This window comes from Cupressus sempervirens, chromosome 1 (genome assembly GCF_028749045.1).
Source record: "Cupressus sempervirens isolate cs-2001-9-10 chromosome 1, ASM2874904v1, whole genome shotgun sequence".
In the NCBI taxonomy this organism is placed as follows: Eukaryota; Viridiplantae; Streptophyta; class Pinopsida; order Cupressales; family Cupressaceae; genus Cupressus; species Cupressus sempervirens.
Window position 1 is genome coordinate 882,678,798 of NC_143118.1, and position 21,881 is coordinate 882,700,678.

Consider the following 21,881-nt stretch of genomic DNA (forward strand, 5'->3'; position numbering starts at 1 on the left):
GAAATATTGATGTCAACATTACAAATATGCTTACACAATCAAATCTAAAAACAACACAGAGATCTCATCAGCGATCAAGTTTTATTCAATACAAAATAGAAAACTATGATATTATAATAGATTAAGTTGAGATCATTCCGGAAAAAGAATACGTTTCGATTCTCCACTTTTAGATAAAGAAGTCGAGCTTAAGACTCTTATCTTCAATACTAGAACAATTTTATTCAAAACAATCTGCATAAAAAAAGCATTTTGAAAACCTAAATTGTTTACTTGAAAATTATGTGTTTCTCCCCAACTAGTCTTGTAGACCATATTCCGTTCATGCTATTCTTGATATTAAAACGATTTCCTTTAATAGTCAATAGTTTTATAAAAGAACGAACCTTCATTAAAGTTGCCATTTAATACAAGGAGAGCACATAGAAATTCCCACCAGCAGAAATAAATCACTCCTGTAATCAAACCATCACAAGCACCAAATGGGGTTTGGTTCCATGAGTCCATCACCATGGCTGCAATCACTGGAGGGGAAGCATGTTCTGATAACAGGTGGGTCAAGTGGAATTGGGCTTGCCATTGCCAAAGAGGCTCTCTCTCAAGGAGCATTCATCACTGTTTTAGCCAGAAACTCCACTAAATTGGAGAAGGCAGAGCAAAATCTTGCCAAAGTTGGTGGTACCAAGAATAAACTATTAACTAAGGTTTTATCTCATTTCTTCATTTTAAGCTTATCTCAAAACCTAGAAATCTTGATGTCTGATCTGATTTTAAATTTCTGAATAGATCGCAGATGTGGGTGTTTATGAAAGCTTGGCAAAGGCAATAAGGGAGTCTTTTGAATGGAGGGCTGTTGATGTGCTGGTTTGCAATGCAGGTGTGGCAAAAACTGCACTTCTGGGTGAGGGCAGGATTGAAGATATGCATGCCATCATTCAGACTAACTTGACAGGGGTTGTCAATACTCTTCATGTTGGGATTCCTCTGATGAAGCAGAGGTCGAATCCCCAAACACCCATGTCAATCATTCTCATGAATTCACTGTCAGTAATGGTATGGTATTGCTAATACTAACTGTTTGCTTTATCCTTTTTCAAAATCCTATGTTATGTTTTAGAATAATGTTTTTTTTGGTTTGTGCTATTCTTTTGCAGTATCCTTTATATGGTAATTCTGTGTATGGTGCAACCAAATCTGGTCTAAAAGGACTTGGAGAAACTCTCAAACTTGAATTGATGCCTTATAACATCCGAATAAGCATAATCTTTCCGAGCTATGTGGAAACCCCCATGCTAAGTAGGGTCTAATTTTCTTTTAGCTTAAAAAAGATTGTGTTTAATTATTACTATTTAAATCTTATATTAGATATAAATGAGGAAACTTTTTCATATGTTTTTATGGAAGAGATGCCTGTGTCATGACTATATTTGTTTAGGCTTTTTTTTTTGGTGAGGTTTCTGTCTGAAAGAGTGGAAAAGGCTTCTTGAACAAGACTTTTTTTTTTTTTTTTTTGAACTATTTTGGATCAGATGATAAAGATAATGATCAATGTCAGTACGTACAATTTACAATTTTAGAAACTTTTTATGTTTCTTTTGAATTCGATTGTATTAATAGTTTTTAAATAAATATTTAAGATGGTATTAAGTAATCTATATATCATTAGAATGTAAATGTAATATTTGAATCTTATTAATTGAAAAGGACTATTCATCAAAAATATTTGAATCCTTTTGCAAAACATTCATGTAAAAGTACTTATACTATCAAATCCAAAAATAACAGTAAAATATGATAATAATGCTGTTATATTACAAATAGAAACTCTCATATCACTAATCCTTATGAGAATCCAATTGATGTAGGAGAATAACATCTATCGAACAGCCAAACGAATCATACATATTTTGTGAAGTTCTTTTACTACTAATTATGTGCCGGTATAAGTTTCAAGATCTTAAGCATGTTCACAGTCAAACAAATCATGAAGGATTGTTTATGATTTCATTATTTTCCATCATTGTTAATGTTAGAGTAAATAATTAATTATTAATTATTTATTCTATTTACTTAAGCTTACTTAGGTAAATGCATTTATTTAATATTTAGTATTTAATAGTTGTAGTAGTTAGTTGTTGACAACACGGAAGTTTGTTCCTTTCTAGCATGTTCCACTTTTTTGTGGAGGAGTGCTTAGTTGTGAACCTTATCTTCTACCTCTTTCTAGCTTATTCTACAAGCTTCCTTGAGGCCTTTATAAGTGGTCTCTCTCTCATTGTAAATTCATCAATTCACATAGCAATTTCATTTTTCCTATTGTGAAATATTTTCTCTTGCTTTATTTTCTTCAAGCTTTTGTTCTTTCGGTTTCTCTTCAGCAAGCTATTTGCATGTAAGTGATCTTGGAAACTGTGGAGTTGGATTTCATCAACTCCTACATGGTATCAGAGACTCCTTGCTGCTTTTTGTTTGAAGGATATTTTTGAAGCCACGATTCGGAGACACAAACCCTAGTTTGTTTGTGATTTTTTTTTCAATCAAGAGGAAGAGCATTTTTTTTCAGTATTTGGAAAAAAAAGAGAAAGAGGGTTTGGCATAATAGATCTGATATTTTTTGGGCTTTTTTCTTTATTTTTTGGAGGTGCGACGGTGACGATTCAGAAAAAATAACTACAGCGGTGATTTTCAAACAGCGATATCTCCCTCATACGGACTCATTTTTTCGAGCAATTTTTTTGTTTTGGGGTAAGATTTCATGATCTATACATTGGTGCAAGTGGTTTGAAATCTCTATTCCTATTGTTTTCTGCAAGTCGCAATTCTCAATTTTTGCCACTTCAAATGCTTAATACGGGCTCATTTGGACACATAATCAGGTTCTATTTTTTTTTTAAAGTGTATATTTTTTTGGTCTACTTTTCAGATCTGCAATTAGATTATAAGTTTTGTGGATAGAAATATTACTTTCAAAAATAGGCCCTAAATTGGCTATTATAATTGCACTAAGTAAAGAGTGCTCAATTTATACATTGTGGGGGGGAGCATTTTCTTTTCTGTAATTTAATTCAAAATAAGAGCCTTCTACTTTTGTCTTCTTCTTTCTCTCAATGGTGGATCCATCTGTGACTTGTCTTACTCCGCACAACTATCACACCTGGAAGGCACAAATGACACAGCTTCTCATGTCAAGGGGTTTATGGTCATGTTTGGATGAGAATCAACCTGCTCTTACACGCCCTTTTGAGGTTCTACAACATAGGAACAAAATGAATGAGGCCATGAGATTGATTGCATTGAACATTTCAGACAATCTACTATTTCACTTGGATGGTTTGACTACTCCACGAGCTTATTGGCTCAAATTTCAAACTTTGTTTGGCCAAGTAAATGAGTTTCGGGCACTTCAGCTAGATGCAGAGTTGACTTCTTTGACACCTGACAGTTTTTCCACCATTGAGGACTTCTTGATGAAGTTTAAATCTCTACATACACTTTTGTAGGGATGTGGGAAGAACAAAACAGATGATGAGTGTATCTTTTTGATACTCTCAAAGTTAAAGGGACAGTATCAGATCTTCTCTTCCACTTTCTACTCCACTATGGATGCCTTGGGTGATAGACATAGGATGCCTTCATTTGAGATATTTTGTGATCGGTTAACCCGTGAACAGTCCAAGATTACTCAAATGGATTCACTTTCAAGTTCACAATCACAAGCATTGCTTACACAGGAGCAGAAGTCGAAGCAAATATCAGATCCCTCTTCTACTGGTTCATCATCTTCTAAGAAGAAGGAGAAAAAGAAGGCTGAGACTCCTACCTGTTCCTATTGTGGGAAAGGATCTCATGATGAGGTACATTGTTTTCAGAAGAGATGTGATGGCTATGAGAAACAGATTGCTGATTTGCAAGCTCTCCTTCAGAAGAGCACTATTTCCTCTCCATCCTCTTCTACCTTGCAGGGGTCTACCTTTCAGTCTTCTTCCACATCTTCACCATCTACATTGGATCTTGGAAAGGGTCATGCATTACAAGCTACCATTACATCTCCTTCACAAGTTCCTTGGATACTGGATTCAGGTGCTTCTCACCATATGACATCTTCTCAAGGTGTCTTCTCTACTCTTAAGGCTTCTCCTATTCCTCATATTCTCATGGGGAATAACACTGCACTACTAGTCTGCGAGAAAGTTTTAGTTCACATCCAGGATGGTATATTCAATGATGTATTGTATGTTCCATCTTTGTCTGCTAACCTTCTCTCGATTTCTCAGATTACACGTAGTGGATCAAGGAAGACAGTTGAGTTCACTGCTGATTTAGTCTTCATTCGGGATCGTGTAACAGGAGGTCTTATTGCTACAGGGGTAGTTGATCCTTCCACTCGTCTCGACACCTTTTCACACTTTGGTCCACCATGTCCATTGTTGGAGTACACTACTTCTCTTTCACAGGAGCATAATGTGGTGCAGTCAAGATACTTGAACCTTTGTATTATTCCTGAGATCCCTATTTTGACTGCCACACCACATCCAGTTGAGGGCTTTTCTTCTCTGCAAGATTCTCCTTCTGCTCTACATGATCTTCCAGCTTCATTTATTGAGACTCCAGGTGTACTTGTTGCAGATACTACAATGGACATTCATGACAATGTCATCACACCTACCTTGGGGATTCCCTTTCCAGTTCCTCATACATTCTTCTTTGGGCATCAGCTAGGCTTTCCAGTTTTGCTTCTCATTCAGGGATTCCCTTGTTATGTACCCTTGTTTCTTCCACATTGGAGTTGCATTGGTTTGATCCCTCCTTTAGGGGCTCCTTTATTAGATGGGGAGGCTTTAGTATCTCTCATGGGGGGGCTGGTCGTACCTATGGTTTTGAGAGAGTCTCTTGAAATATTTCCGATGGAAGTTGTCCTTGGGGGGTCTCGTTGAGGCCTTCCTTTCTTCCTTCCTTTATTTTTTAGCATGTTTGTTCTTACCTCTTTTTGGGGGAGGGTTTTTCCCATATGGTTTTCTCTCTTTCCCCGTTTACAGAGGTTGCATTTTCTTGCATTGTACATGGGTACCTAAAATGGCCTCGTTGCTGGGACCCATTCTGCATTTCATCTTAGTTTTGTCAGCTTAAAGCATTTTCCTAAGTTGCACTTAACGGGGGGTGTTAGAGTAAATAATTAATTATTTATTATTTATTCTATTTACTTAAGCTTACTTAGGTAAATGCATTTATTTAATATTTAGTATTTAATAGTTGTAGTAGTTAGTTGTTGACAACACGGGAGTTTGTTCCCTTCTAGCATGTTCCACTTTTTGTGGAGGAGTGCTTAGTTGTCAACCTTATCTTCTACCTCTTTCCAGCTTATTCTACAAGCTTCCTTGAGGCCTTTATAAGTGGTCTCTCTCTAATTGTAAATTCATCAATTCAAATAGCAATTTCATTTTTCCTATTGTGAAATATTTTCTCTTGCTTTATTTTCTTCAAGCTCTTGTTCCTTCGGTTTCTCTTCAGCAAGCTATTTGCATGTAGGTGATCTTGGCAACTGTGGAGTTGGATTACATCAACTCCTCCAGTTAATGCATTCTTAATCTAGTGAATCTGATCTAAATGTGTTCTTACATTCCAAAAATTTTATTGGGTGGCTTGGAAGATAACAAAGATATCTTGGAGATAATAAAGATCACAAACTTTTATGATCGAAGTCAAGCAGAAACAGCTGAGGATGTTGCAAAATATACATTAGAAGCGATAAAGAATGGGACTTTTCTTGTCACAAGCAAATTCAATGGTCTTCTGTTATCCACATTATCTCGTGGACCTATGCCTGTAGAAACATTTGGAAGGGCTCTCATTGAACTGATACTATATATTCCCATTAGAATCTTCACCTTCTTTGCAGCTTGTTATATTTATTATGTTATAAAAGATAGAAATGGGAAGAAATGAAAAGGCAGAGTTTAGAGACTGTTTTAAGAAAAAAATCAAATTCTGTAATGTATGGGTTTTCATACTATGTTGGAGTGTTTATAAGACTTTAATGAATTGTTTTATTAATTATTGAGAGGTGGAGAAATATTAATTGAAGATATCAAATTTGAGTTGTGATAGTTTTAAATTGATAGTAAATGTGGGTTGTTAAAGTTTCAAATGAAAAATTATAAATCATTTAGTTCATTATGTGTAGAGATATAATATATATTAGATAAAATAAAAACATATTTAAATAATTATTTTTATTTCAGTTTTTAATTTTTTTAAATTATTTCAATCATCTTTTTAATTAAAATAATTATTTATTTAATTAGAAATTAGAAAACGAGTTTTAGTCAAATTGTCTTTGGAGGTTCTTGAGCTAGTTTTGGTAATACAATAGTTCATCAGAATCATAAAAATTGGACTATTATTTTTTTAAGAGTAATTTATTTCTATTTTGCCTAATGTACAAAAAGAATCACATGCAAATTCGTCACTATTTGGATATTTAATGACTGTAATATGTGTAAGCAATTTTACAAAGAATTTATTCCTAGAGTTTCATGATAGCTGGACACAATAAATAAGAGCTACAAGGCAGCATAGTTGATTTAAGAGGAATAACATATCAGATTAAAAATAACAACATTATCAATTATGATTGGTGCATTTCAAATTATGGAGGAATTGAATAGTCTAGTGAACAATGAGACTTACGAGAAGTTGTAGATGTTTAGACCAAAGGTAGATTAAGCAAAATTGTACACAATGCTTTGGTTGCATAGGTCTTCTGCAAACATAGGTTGACTGAATAGTTGAGGAAAATTTAAAAGCCCAAAATTAAGGATAACTATTATTTGATTTCCATTTGTAAATGAATTACTATCTGTAATGGACAGTTTTGAAAAAGTACTTTAGAGTTGTAGATTTTGTAGGGAATTAATGTTTCAGACAGAGTTCTGCCGTCATATATTTGTCCATTCAAATTATGATTTTGTTGATCGTGCAGCAGTGAGACAATCAGTTTCACATGTGGAGCAGTCAAAGCGGAATTGCATTTTAAACATAATGCATGAAATAAACTGTGCCATGCATAATTTATAAGTTTTACTTATAGTTTGTATGATTATCAACATTAGAATTGTAAAACTGCCTAAATAGTGCATTACTATATATGAACAAGAGACGCAATGCGTCATATTTCATGCCTAACGCATAATGGTTGTAGAGGTGTAGATGAGTGAGAATCTAAATTAACATTATGAATGCATTAATTTTTTCCTAGAAATGCACTTGTGATCTGATAGGATTTCTCATATTTTGTTGTTAAATTCTCGTCCTAAAAATGCACTTATGATCTGATAGGATGGCTCATATTTTGTTGTTAAGTTCTCGTGCTATATTATTATATCTTTGCACATTTAAGCCCAAGAATAAGAGGCCAAAGTTCCCAATATGACACTAAGTACTTAATATCATGCTATGATCAATACATATGCTTTAGACAAATTTGCACCTTTCTTAGTTGACAACTTAAATTATGTGCAATGAGGAAAGATATCAATACCAATATTTGAATTATAGAACTTGAAGAAGTGATGAAGCATTTGGAGTATCACATTATATGTTTAAAGCATACTATGCATGCTACTAGACAACCATAAGTTGTTGGAATAACTCCCCCAACTATGTATTATTCTCATCTTGATTATCAAATGGAACTCACACTATTTTTAATCATGACCACTGGACAAAAACTAGAATAAAGATATAGATAGAGATAAATAAAAGTATACAACAATAACAACATAAACATATATGCAGAGGAAAAAATGATAGATAATATAGAGGAGGAAGAGGAAGAGAGAAAATAGTAAGATAGAGTGATACCAACATAAGTTGTGTGTGTGAGAGAGAATTAAATATAATTATTTTTCTTAATAAAACAAATAGTCAAAATAAAATCATGGTTATAATAAAGAATTAAAATATATTATATTTTAATTAATAAAACTAAGAATTTAATTTTTATATTAAAACTCACATTTTTATAAGAAAAACTGAAATGTATTGAAATATAAAAATATTTTATAAGTAAAACTAATTGTTTAATTTTACACAATTAGAGAAAGTTTACTATTTAATGTTTTGTATTTCCAAATTTTTAATAAAATTAAGTAATTTTTACTTATGAAATAATATCTATATAATTTAATATGTACTTTTATAAATAATAAATAGATGCAATACATATAAATTTGATGTTGATGAATAAATATGTTGTAATAAATAAAAAATAAAATATTATTATTTAATTTTAATACATAGTTTATAAAAACCTAATAATAATTTAAATATCTTTTAGAATTGAATTATTTCTATTTTGTGGTTATTTCTTTAGTATGTTTTTTGATATAAAATATAATTATTAATTTAATATTAAAATATATATTTAAGTTTTAAATGTATTTAAACTAAATGATAAATTGTTTAAATAAAAAATATTAATAATAAAAAATACTATAATTTAAAAATTGTAACACTTATCAATTATACATATTACAAACACTATTATAAAATATAATTAAAAAATAATATTTTTTAATTTATTTTTATAAAAGTAAAATAATAGTAATAATTTAACCATTTTTATTAAGAAAGCAAAGTTTAAAAAAGATTAGAAATTCAAATACAAAGATATAACATATTGAAATTATGTTAAAAAGACACACATACATAAGCATAATTTGAATTTATGCATTGCATGAAGTTTTAGGAACAAGTTATATCAAACAGTCAAAAATAAACATAAATGTAAAATTAATAATAAATATATTTAAAATAAGAAATTAAAAATATTTAATAGATTGTGATAATTAATATTGATTAGATATGTTGTGTGAGGTGGAAGATAAAATGATTTGGAAAAATAAAATCTTATCAACTTGTCACAAATGTGAAAAAAGATAAAGTTATAATTAATACATTCAAGATGAAGTTGTTAGAAAATATTTGTATTTTTTGTTGAAGAAAATTAATTTTCTCCCCCACCAAAAATAGTGTGGACCAATAGAATGGATGAAAAATATGATTTATAAAATACTGCAAAATTAGAAAAAGATATAAACATTTGAAATCTCATATAATCTTTTAAATTCTTGAATTTGATCGATTAGTGTTAATGTCATATTTGGATTGACATGAATGCATAAGTATTCCTGCCTTGGCAGGAATAATAATTTTAGAGGCTGTAACTTCTATAAAAAAAACTACCAATGTAATGTTTTAGTACTCCCAAAAAAATACGTAATTGATTATTGAATCAATGAAAGATATGCCTACTATTTTCACTGGATACAAACAAATTGGACTTGCTGAACAAGTCCAATCTACTAGTATAAAGCCAAACTCAAAAACCTTCATGTACATCTATCCAACATGGGCTGTATAAAGTCTGAGATAGAAATGTTTTCTAAACTGTGAAAGCACATGACATAAATGATGATTCTATCTATATATATATATTAATGCTTGGGAGGATAATAAAACATAGTTAATGGATCATATCTCCTTTCACTATCCTAATAGTAGTTTTATTTGAAGTAGTTTCTTGCCTTCTATTTTAAACAACTATAACTAATGGAGTATAGCTTTTTAATGCTTTGAATGCCCATCCTATGTATAGTTTTTTGGAAGTGATATCTTTCCATTCGTAAATGTGCATATGCCTGCTCAGGAGGCATGTTGTGTAAGAGGAGAACATTGGGAACTTAATTACTACCCTCATATCAGACAATTTAGAATTTATTCATATCAGATATAGTTTTCATTTACATAGAAGAACAGACCACCTTATAATTTGTGAAAGCTAATAGCCAGTATCTAAGAGGGTTCGTAGCTCAGTAATAGAGCACTCCAATAGCCATGTAAAGTCTTAGGTTCAACACTTAACTGGTCTATATATTATTAAAAACTTAAATTACAAAATAACTCTATTAATAATTTTAAGTTTTGTTGCCTCTTTTTCTCCTATCTACCAAATTTTTTAAGCCTAAGCCAACTTTAAAAGCATGTCTCACTTCGAGTTTTAATTGGATAGTCATTATTTGAATTTTTAGTGATTTTATTGTTCTAAAGTATTCTACTCATCTCCAGCTCTGTCCAACACTTCTAATTAATTTTTAAAATCTTACTTTTGAGTCAAAAGTTGTGACGGATTAATTAAAAGTGTCAAAACAAATTTTTTGATGGCAACATTAACCTGTAAAACTTTAAAAGATTAAGTAACAAGGTTTAAGACGTGTTTTCAAATCTTAACCTCTCATCCCCAAAAAAGTTTTAAAAAAATCCCAAATTTGTGTTTTAGAGAAGATTCTTAACCTCTCTGTATCAAATGATATACGTCAAAAATTGATAGGATAATGAACTCATTAAAAATTAGTTACTTTAGGTGCCCGTACCTAAATGAAAAATCTCTTTGAAAGTCTCATGGAAGGGAAAATTTGCTCAAGAATTGCAGGTGGAGCCGACGGCCACCCTTAAACATCACACACTAAGGAAAAAATTAAGCTTGAAAAAAATAAGTCAACTTTGACTATTTAACACTTTTAGTGTTGGAATGAAGCTTAGTGTGTGATGTTTAAGCCGTCTGGGAGCCGACATGGGATTGAAGTTCGTTCATTTCTCATGCACCATGAAGAGGAGCGAGTTTTTAACTGCAACTATGCAAAACATGGAATTGTTTGAAATGATGAATGGTACAAAAATGTTATATGTAAACACCAACATGTATGAATATATATTCATGGCATACAATATGTGTAGATTCAAAACAAGAAGAGAAACATAATGAAAAATAACTAAATTGCAATTGCTAATTTGCAAGTACATTGCTTAACAAAAATATAGTATGTACAAGTATTTTAAGTTGGATAGTTTTTTTGTAAAAATTTAATAGTAATGACAATTTTATTAAAAAAATAACATTCAACTTATTTGTAAAATTATAATGTTTGGCATTAACAACATAGACAACACTGATTCAAAGTTCCAATCAAAAGTCATTACCAATCAAAAAACAAAAACTCTTTAACATATTAACTATTTGTGACAATACTATTAACAGGACAAAAAACAACATATAGACTATCCATAAACATGTGGACTCTTTAACATTTTTTCCAATTTTGTTAAGTTAAAAACAGAAAGGAATTCCAACAAAAGTAGTCATTGTCAATCATAAAATAGGAATAAATACATTAAAATATATTTTAATAGAATTATTTTAGGAGACTATAGGTTATATAAATTGAGCACAATTTTCAAAATACAGATTAATTATAAAGAAGCATGTGAAAATAAGTATTTGCCTATAAGGCGAAACTAATAAGTACACTTCATAACTATACTTAATTGAATTATTCTATAAATATCTATTTTTAATTAAAAATTCACATCTTTCATGTTCTAAATTTTATTTTTCATATCCACCTTCCTTAACATCAAACTTTATCATGTAATTTTTAATTTAATAAAAGAAAATAAACAATACATAAAAAGTTATAAATATTATATAAATGCTCTTAAGATAAGTGACGATTATATAATTGTATGCACTAAAAAAAAAAGATAAAAAACACAAGTGAAACTTATATTGTCTTCCAGGGGCCTTCCATCTGTGTTTTATGCTGCAAAAGTGAAGAGACTGTTTCTCATATTTTTTTCCAATGCCCCTTTGCCAAAAAGATTTGGCACTTTTGGTGGAGTGTGTGGGGATGCACGTGCAAGACTTCTTTTCTTTAGGTTGCTTGGACTATTGGCCCTTTCCTTATATTATGACATGTTTGGCTTGAGAGGAATAGGAGGATCTTTCATGATGTATAGTTTGAGATCAAGCACCTATGGGTGAAAATTGTTAGTTCTCTTCATGAAACACTCCTAGCTAAATGTGATATTGGTGGAGGTTTGGATCCTAGAGATGTTGGTATTTACTCACGCCTTTCCTTTCCTCTTTAGGGAAACACTCCCTCAATCCCCCACAACCACTTTGGGAGTAGAGCTAGGCAACACTCTCAATTTGTTAATCGTGAGGGGCATTGGTCTCCTCCTGAGGTAGGCATTCTTAAAATCAACACTGATGGTTCTTCTCGGGGAAATCCTAGTCTAGCTGGTATTGGGGGAGTTGGGCGTGATAGTTCTGGTGATATTCAGTTTCTATTTTCTATATACAAGGGTTACCATACTAATAACCTCATGGAAGCCCTGGCTATCTTGGTTGTAGTGGAAAAGTGTTGTCAACATGGCTGGAAAAGAATTATATGTGAGACTGACTCACGGGTGGTTGTGAATTTATTGAATTGAAGGAACCTTGTGCATGTGGATTGGCATTTGGCTCTGGTTATTCAACAGAACATTCAGTTATGCAATTCTCTAGATTCTGTGTCTTTTATGCATATCCCTCATGAGTTGAATGTTGTGGCTGACTATCTAGCTAAATGGGCCTTTGAGCATTGGCCAAATTGGAACATTATTGATCATAAGATGCTTCCCCTTGATTTATCTCAAATGCTGGTCCAACTTGTGGACCAGGATAAAGCCTTGTAACTCTCTTTGTTTCTTGTGTTGTTCTGCTCTCTTTGGTATTCAATAAAATTTTTACCCCTAGAAGATATCTATTGTCATCATTCTATTGTCATCATGCCACAAATAAAGCAATAATATGGATAAACAATAAACAAACATTGAGAATCCATTAAAGAAATAATAGAATTCAATACCAAGAGAAATTGAATACAACCAAGATTCCTTATAATCTATTGAATATATGGGGTAAAGCACAAGTATAAGGAATATTTGAGGAAGATCTTAAAGTGATGTTGGCCCACAAAATTGAGTATTCAAATGCCCAGTTGGCTCGAAGAATTTTTGGCCACTTATTTTCTTGCCATGCGATCGTGGCAAAATGGTTAGCACACAATCTTCTTACTTCCCACTAATGGTAAATGAGAAACACAAGTAGATAAATGTTTGGGAACAAGGTGTACACGTTACTTCCCATCAATATTGAAGTGTGTTTGGTGAGCTACTTAGAATTGTAAATTGTACCTCCAACTTACTACCAATAATTTCAAATAAGTTTTTGGAGTGATTATCCAACAAAGAGTTGCATGAGATTCCACGCAGTTCAACTTTCCTGATTTTTTTTATGAGTCTGATTATATTCTTGGGATTAGAAATGATGACTCATAAGTGAATTCTGACCAACATATCAATTGCATTCTTATGTTTATGATTTTTCTTACATTTTTCAACTCAAAAAATAAAAAATATCTCCAAGAAAATAGCATTTGGCCAATCAGAAAAATAGTTCTTTGTTCTCATAAATGAATTAAAAAATATAAACCATAAAAACCTTAGCAATATGATAATTGTTTCCAGAAAAGGAAATAGAGGGGAGGTAAAAAAAAAAACATTAGTTCCCTGCCTTATTTAAGGCAGGGACTAATAAACCATAAAATCTAATCAAATAAGAAAGACACAAAGAGTTATAGCGGTTGACCACAACTTGTGGCTACGTCCACTCTCAATAGAGAACTCATTTTATTATTCACCAATCAATACATCATACATGACTATGCACACACACACAAATATATATATATATATATATATATATATATATATATATATATATATATATATTCAGCTAGAGGATACAACGAATGCAAAGAGTCATGAGATAGTTGGGCTTCACATTCACAACAATATGTACCAAGCTCCCAGTTCCCATTCCGTTGGTTCAATACTTCCATTTGGGCTTGTAGTATGTAACCAGGTCCAACACTCTATCATAGTTGTTCCATATGGCACCCCTCATGGATGGTAGAAACATAGATGAATGAACAATTTGAAGAAGTTTGAAATTTCCTCAAATGTGGGTCACCTATCCTTAAACATCACATACTAAGGGAAGAATTAAGCTTAGAAAGAAAAAGTCAACTTTGTCTATTTAACACTTTTGATCTAGGAATTAAGCTTAGTGTGTGATATTTAAGATGGTCCAGTCCCCTTGTTTTATTCTAGAGTATACATGACAACCAAATTAGAATCTCCAACACTATGCCATGTTAGGATTAAACCACAGACAAAATAACAATTACATGCAAATATAACCAATAATAGAAAATAATAGATCACACAGAAAAGAACACAAGGCACCAAGATTTAACGTGGTTCACTCAATCCCTGGGCTACGTCCACCAAACAACCAGTCCAATATTATTACAATCTAGTGAATACAACCTGATTACAATTCGTAATCCCTTATAGCTCAATATCGCCACAAGAACTAATTTTTCATCACAACATAATGAAAAATACCTAACCCTAAGCCCTTTTATACAAGTATTTTATGCCATTTTAGGGTTACAACATGTCAGCCATATGTTGTCCATATGTCAGCTACAATGTTAGCCACGGCCCTTACAACTCAATATCACCACAAGAACTAATTTTGCATCACAACATAACAAAAAATACCCAACCCTAAGCCCTTTTATACAAGTATTTTATGTAATTTTAGGGTTACAATATGTTGGCCATATGTCGGCTACAACGTCAGCCATGACCCTTACAACTCAATACCGCCGCAAGAACTAATGTTGCATCACAACATAACAAAAAATACCTAACCCTAAGCCCTTTAATACAAGTATTTTATGTCATTTTAGGGTTACAACATATTGGCCATATGTCAGCCATATGTCAGCTACAACATCGACCACGACTCATATTTTTTTATGAAGTATGTACAGTACTTCTCTAAATTTATGAAGTATGTACATGCCACCTATGAGACATGGTGATCGAACAACTTATGAAAGATGAATGCCCTTGTGAATCAAAATATAGGAAATGTTCAACCAAGTTCTGCGCTAGAAGTTCATATGATTGCCTGAACTTTGTAATTGCAGGAACACTGTGTTACACAAGAATACCTAATATGAATACATGGATAGTGTGTGATAATGACTTGATCACAAAATTTTCAAAGAGATGGCATCTTAGATTCATGGAGTGCGATGATGTTGGATTGTGCTTTTACTCAATGAGACAGTGAGTTGATTGGACAAAAGGCCAAAGATCTCTACTTCTCATTCATAGGATAATAATAAATGGAACTAGAGTTTGATCGTGAAAATTTTATTAAGAGAAAAAATGAGTTGTTTCAATCCAAGAAATCGTGTGTTCAGATAAAATAATAAAATGTTTATCTCTACTAATGATACTATTATTATTAGCAGTAGTGGGTAACTATTATTATTAGTAGCAGTGGGTAGTGCTGCAAAGTGACAAAGATTTCCTCCTACAAATTCTTCACGGTATGAAGAGAGAGTGTTGACTATGACTTCTAAAAGGTAAATCTGATCAGTAGGTGTTACCATATATTAAGATTTGTTGGTGTAAATACATATTTACTATTTACACTTTACTTAAGTTTACTTAGGGTAATGCATTATTTTATTATTTATTTTGTGAGACACTTAGGAGTTTGCGCACATTTATGAGTTTTCATGTTGACAACACAGAAGTACGCAACTCCAATTTAGCACATGGTGTCTATAACACTAGAGTTTGCATCATTCACTGGGTTGTCATGTTGAGCAGTTATTCACACTCCCTTTTTAGCACATGTTGTCTACATAATAAATTTGCATGTTACACCATTGTAGGCTTATCCTCTCACCATCACACTTACTTCCATGCTTAATGGAGGATAACCCATATCTAGTGGGCATGTGCTTGGTTGTATGACTTATCATGTAGCTAATTCTTAGGAATTCTAGATACATCTCAAAGGCCTTTATATACAGACACTCCTAGTGTACTTTCAAGTATATATTGAATCGAATTCATATCAATATCTCGATCATACTCTTTCTGGTCTAAAGTTGTGCTTGTGTTTGAGTTCTTAGTTCTTGGGTGAATTTTTCTTTAAGGAAAATTCTTACATGGTATCAGAGCTTGAAGAATCTCTCTTCACATAGTCATTCAAGACCATTGTTGCTTTAGCAGCTCGACTCAAATTTGGAGTACTACAAAAATTGGAAGCATGTAGAGCCAAAATGAACCTTGCCATTGCATCCTGAACGTCAATTCAGTGCAAATCAACTATAAATTTGGCTACCCTAGGCCTAAGTCGATCGTGAGGCAATTTTTTTTCGCAAATCGGCACCCAGAGGCCTCGATTTGCAAGTTCAAGTATGATCTTTTACATCTACAATTTCATTTAATTCAGATCTTAGTATTTTTCCTACAAATTTTTGAAAAAAATTTCTGTCAGTTGCTCCTGCAGAGAAATTTTTTTATAGGTACCGTCAGTCAAATCTTGGCCCTGTATGGCTGTATGGAATGTTCCTTGGCATCTAGAATATTCCTTCTTATTAAGGTGGCATCTATTTGGTGGATAGTTTTTCCAATTTTTTGGCAGACTATCCACCGATTTTGGTGCACAAGGCAGCGAATTTACAACCGAACAACCATAATCCAACACCCTGACCATGGCAACATAATCCAGCCAATACTCACCAGAACCTCACACCACATCTTGTTTTAACATCTCGAGGTCTACTTTTTAAATTGCCTTGGAGTTTCTCCCCCACACAATGTGGGATTAAACTCCCACAAATTCTAACATTCTAAAGTAGTTCTGACACCTGTAATCAAAACCTTTAGCGACAAACATTTTTACAGGTGCCAAGTCTGTGGTCAAATCCCCGAAGTAGACACGCAAACCAATAACCCACCTCAATGTGACTATCTGCCACATAGGCCATGCCTTGTATAGCCTCTAGTAGGACTGACATGTGGTCGCATCACAATAGTGCCATCCCAGTCGCCCACCTATCTTCCACATGGACAAACAACATCCGCATCCTTGCTAAGTCAGTAATCTATGCAGTGACATGTGGCGACATGTCAGCAAGCCAAGTCACCCATCGTACCTTACCACATCACCTATGATGTCATCTATTGTACAATCTATATGCTACATTAGCACACCTGTTCTACCACGTCAGCATAGGGGACTATTTTTTCACTAATGTTATCATTTCACAAGAAAAAAATTGATGATCATTTGACCATCAAAATCAAGCATTTTATAATTTCTATGATGGTCATTTGACCATCAAATTTAAGCTCGCAGTTTTATGCCCATACCCCTCTCTAGATTGCTTTTTGATTTGGCAGCCCGACTTTGAGAACCCATAACTTAGTCATACAAACTCCAAATTAGGTGTGATTGTTTTTGATTTTGGGTAGAATTTCTTAAACTTTTTAGTGGTGGTGGGTATGTTTAGGATCATGGTCAACCAAACTATGGCCTTAAGTGGAGTGAAAAACCAACAAATTAGAGTTATGTCAACTTGACACATAATTTTAAAGTGGTTTTGGACATTATATCGAAAATTTGTAAGAAACTAATATGTAGGAAATTGAATTTAGTTTCTAAACTACTAGGCCTTATTTGGAGAAAAAAATAATTGTTTGGTCAAAATTTTGGATTTTAATGCCATACTACGAAAATTTTAGGGCGAAAATAAAAAAGTAGGTGTATGTCTGACCACATTAATCAAAATCAAATGATAATATTTTTTTAATATAATTATAAATATAAAAAGTAAACTCATGCTCAGATGTGACACATATTTTTGGGTATTTTTATTCCAAATAAATAATTAAATATGAATTTTCTACTAAAACTTTTTTGAAAAAAAAATTCCCGTGTCTGGCCATCTTAACTAATAGGAAACTTTACCAAATTTAATTTTTATTTAATTTTTCTTATATTAGGTGAAGCATAGAATGTGAGGCAACTTTTGGATTTAAAAAATGTTATACCATTTGAAAGTTATAGCTATTTTTCAATTAGTATGTTAATCAACACTTTATAATCATCTTCATTGAAAATTAACTAATAAATACTTATCAAACTCAGAATTTGATAGCAATTATATCGATGGAATCTCAAGAGTGTTATAAAAAAACTCTTTTCATTTCATTCAATTTCGATGAAAATAACATTGTTAGATGGCTACCCAAAGTTTGAGTGTCAGTGAAACCCTTCTCAAACATGTTTTTTGGGTTGACCAAATAGGTTCGGTAAATAAAGAGCGTAATTGGATACCAGAAATAAAATCAAGTATCCAATCAGGTTCGTTATTTTTCAATTGAAATTTTGGAGGAAAATTTGAGAAGAAATAAATTTGAGAGGGGAACTTTAGAGTGTTTTAGAGAAAAAATTATTTGGGGAAAGTGTGGACATTGATATTATTATTATATATGATTATGATTATTATTATATTATAGTAATATTATATGACTATTATTATATATAATAATATATATGGTTATTATTATTATTAAATCTATAATCTAATAACATATATGATTATTATTGTTATAGAATCTAATAATATATTATTATTATATTAAAATATACAATATTATATTATTATTAAATATAATATTGTCATAAAATACATTGAAAGGGGTCATAGGTTAACCTATGACATTTTTTGATGCATTTCATGACAACATATGTCCCTAGGGGTCCTAGGGCTCCTAGGGACATACATTGTCATGAAACGTATCGAGAGGGGTCATAGGTTAACCTATGACCCCTCTTGATGCATTGGAACCAACCAAATGCGTCCCTAGGGGTCTTAGGACCCCTAGGGACATAAGTTGTGATGAAATGCATCGAGAGGGGTCATAGGTTATCCTATAGCCCCTTTTGACCCATATAAATGATTATAATATGTCCCTAGGGGTCCTAGGATGCCTAGAGATATATGTGCTCATGAAATGTGTCGAAAGGGGTCATAGGTCATCCTATGACCCCTTTCAACCCATATAAATAATTATAATATGTCCCTAGGGGTTCTAGGATCCCTAGTTACATATGTTGTAATAAAATATGTCAAAAGGGGTAATAGATCATCCTATGGCCCCTTTCAACTCATATAAATAATTATAATATGTCCCTAGGGTTTCTAGAACCCCTAGAGACATATGTTGTAATGAAATGGGTCGAAAGGGGTCATAGGTCATCCTATGACCCCTTTTGACTCATATAAACAATTATAATATGTCCTTAGGGGTTCTAGGACCCAAAGAGACATATGTTGTAATGAAATGTGTCGAAAGGACCTATGACCCCTTTCGACCCATATAAACAATTATAATATGTCCCTAGGGGTCTTAGGACCCCTAAAGTCATATGTTGTAATGAAATGTGTCAAAAGGGGTCATAGGTCATCCTATTGCCCCTTTCAACCCATATAAATGATTCTAATATATCCCTAGGGGTCCTAGGACCCCTAGAGACATGTTGTAATGAAATGTGTCGAAAGGGGTCATAGGTCATCCTATGGCCCCTTTCGACCCATATAAACAATTATAATATGTCCCTAGGGGTCCTAGGACCCCTAGAGACACATGTCATTATGGAATGTGTTGAAATGGGTCATAGGTCATCTTATGACCCTTTTGACCCATATAAATGATTCTAATATGTCCTTAGGGGTCCTAGGACCCTTAGAGTCGAAAGGGGTCATAGGTCATCCTATGGCCCCTTTCAACCCATGTAAATGATTATAATATGTCCCTAGGGGTCTTAGGACCCCTAGAGACATATTTTGTCATGGAATGTGTCGAAAGGGGTCATAGGTCATCCTATGGCTCCTTTCGACCCATATAAATGATTATAATATGTCCCTAAGGGTCCTAGGACCCCTAGAGACATATATCATCATGGAATGTGTTGAAAGGGGTCATAGGATGACCTATGACCCCTTTCGACCCATGTAAATAATTATAATACGTCCTTAGGGGTCGCAGGACCCCTAGAGACATATGTTGTAATAAAATGTGTCAAAAGGGGTCATAGGTCATCCTATGGCCCCTTTCGACTCATATAAATGATTATAATATGTCCCTATGGATCCTAGGACCCTTAGAGACATATGTCATCATGGAATGTGTTGAAAGGGGTCATAGGTCATCCTATGGCCCCTTTCGACCCATATAAATGATTATAATATGTCCCTAGGGGTCCTAGGACCCTTAGAGACATATGTCATCATGGAATGTGTTGAAAGGGGTCATAGGTCATCCTATGGCCCCTTTCGACCCATATAAACAACTCTAATATGTCCCTAGGGGTCCTACGACCCCTAGATACATATGTTGTAATAAAATGTGTCGAAAGGGGTAATAGGTCATCCTATGGCCCATTTCAACCCATATAAACGATTATAATATGTCCCTAGGGGTCCTAGGACCCCTAGAGACATTTGTCATCATGGAATGTGTTGAAAGGGGTCATAGGTTATCCTATGGTCCCTTTTGACCCATATAAACAATTATAATATGTCTCTAGGGGTCCTAGGACCCCTAGAGACATATGTCATCATGGAATGTGTTAGAAGGGGTCATAGGTCATCCTATGACCCCTTTCAACCCATATAAACAATTATAATATGTCCCTAGGGGTTGTAGGACCCCTAGAGACATATATTGTAATAAAATTTGTCAAAAGGGGTCATAGGTCATCCCATGGCCCCTTTTGACTCATATAAATGATTAAAATATGTCCCTAGGGGTCCTAGGACCCTTAGAGACATATGTCATCACAAAATATGTTGAAAGGGGTCATAGGACATCCTATGGCCCCTTTTGATCCATATAAACGATTATAATATGTCTCTAGGAGTCCTAGGACCCCTAAAGACATATGTCATCATAGAATGTGTCGAAAGGGGTCATAGGTCATCTTATGACCCCTTTCGACCCATTTAAACAATTATAATATGTCCCTAGGGGTCTGTTGGCTTGATTTTTCACTATGTAGAGGTTAAAAGAAAATCTTGTGAAAAATCATTTAAATCTTGAAATTTTGAAAGTTAGGGTTTTATTCCTTGTGTTTTTTAAAGTCATCAGATTGCCCTAGTTTTAGAGTACCCTCAAAATTATTTTCAAAAAAATGTTTTCAATGACATTTTCCCTAAGGGAGGGCTTGCATAAGCATGAGGTCATTATATTTTTGTTTAAACTTAGATGACTGTGCTTAGCATACAAATTGATTAATCATTCTGTTAGCCATTACCTCTGATAATGCAAAGTCTTTTTAATCGTTGATCTTGTTCAAATCAAAAAGTATCGCATACCTGTATTTTCAAGATGTAAGGCCTTTAAGTAAAGCAGGCATGCGACTTGGTGACATGTTGCCTTTACATTCCAAATTCCGGTGAATCATAAATTGTCAGGAACTTTAGCAGGTTTGTCAATACTTTTGCGCATGTCCTGATTTTCCTACGATGCCAGTAGAGGATTTGCCTGTAGAGATATGTCGTTTGTCACCAAGAAGCGTCAGCCATTGATTTCATCTCAATAAAGGGCTAGCACTTTCCTGCAAGAAGAATATGCTTGACAGATAAATAATGCGGGGAAGCGAAAGTTGGACAAGTGGCACGGTCTGACGAGATGGGCCCACTGTTGAAAGAATAATGGTGAAATGTCCTCCATGATGTATGTCAGATGAGTTGGAACAGGTGGAGGAACATCATTCGTCACTATTAGCCAATATGCTACTCAAAAGGAAAAGTTTATGTAATCATTGATCTATCAGAGATCAAAGGCCAGTGCATGCCCACACTTTGAAACTGCATAGGAAATAACTAATGCAGGCAAGCGGATTTGTGACATGTGGCAAGGTGGGGTCAGGTATTTGCAAAGCAGTATGCCACACTATAAATGATTGATGACATGTACTGCCAGATGTGCCACATGGAGGAGTTTTGATTGTTCAATGGAAATGAGGTCTTATCAACCGTAGATCTTTTAAAGAT

At 33.3% G+C, this 21,881-nt stretch overlaps 1 protein-coding gene across 1 annotated transcript; it reads left to right on the forward strand.

Annotated features, from left to right (window-relative positions):
• The first annotated feature begins 464 nt into the window (after nucleotides 1-464).
• LOC149580653 (3-dehydrosphinganine reductase TSC10A-like) lies at nucleotides 465-5,943 on the forward strand. Its single transcript, XM_089814401.1, has 5 exons — nucleotides 465-704; nucleotides 787-1,053; nucleotides 1,155-1,296; nucleotides 3,678-3,683; nucleotides 5,636-5,943. Exons 1-5 carry the CDS (start codon nucleotides 483-485, stop codon nucleotides 5,941-5,943), a joined length of 945 nt encoding a protein of 314 aa, XP_089670527.1. The 5' UTR covers nucleotides 465-482.
• Nucleotides 5,944-21,881: the final 15,938 nt, after the last annotated feature.

Excerpts from the sequence above, each read along its gene's own strand:
- LOC149580653 (XM_089814401.1), top strand. The coding sequence starts at position 483 with ATGGGGTTTGGTTCCATGAGTCCATCACCATGGCTGCAATCACTGGAG. Across the intron at positions 705-786 it reads AGAATAAACTATTAACTAAG|ATCGCAGATGTGGGTGTTTA; the intron begins GTTTTATCTCAT and ends ATTTCTGAATAG. Across the intron at positions 1,054-1,154 it reads TGAATTCACTGTCAGTAATG|TATCCTTTATATGGTAATTC; the intron begins GTATGGTATTGC and ends ATTCTTTTGCAG.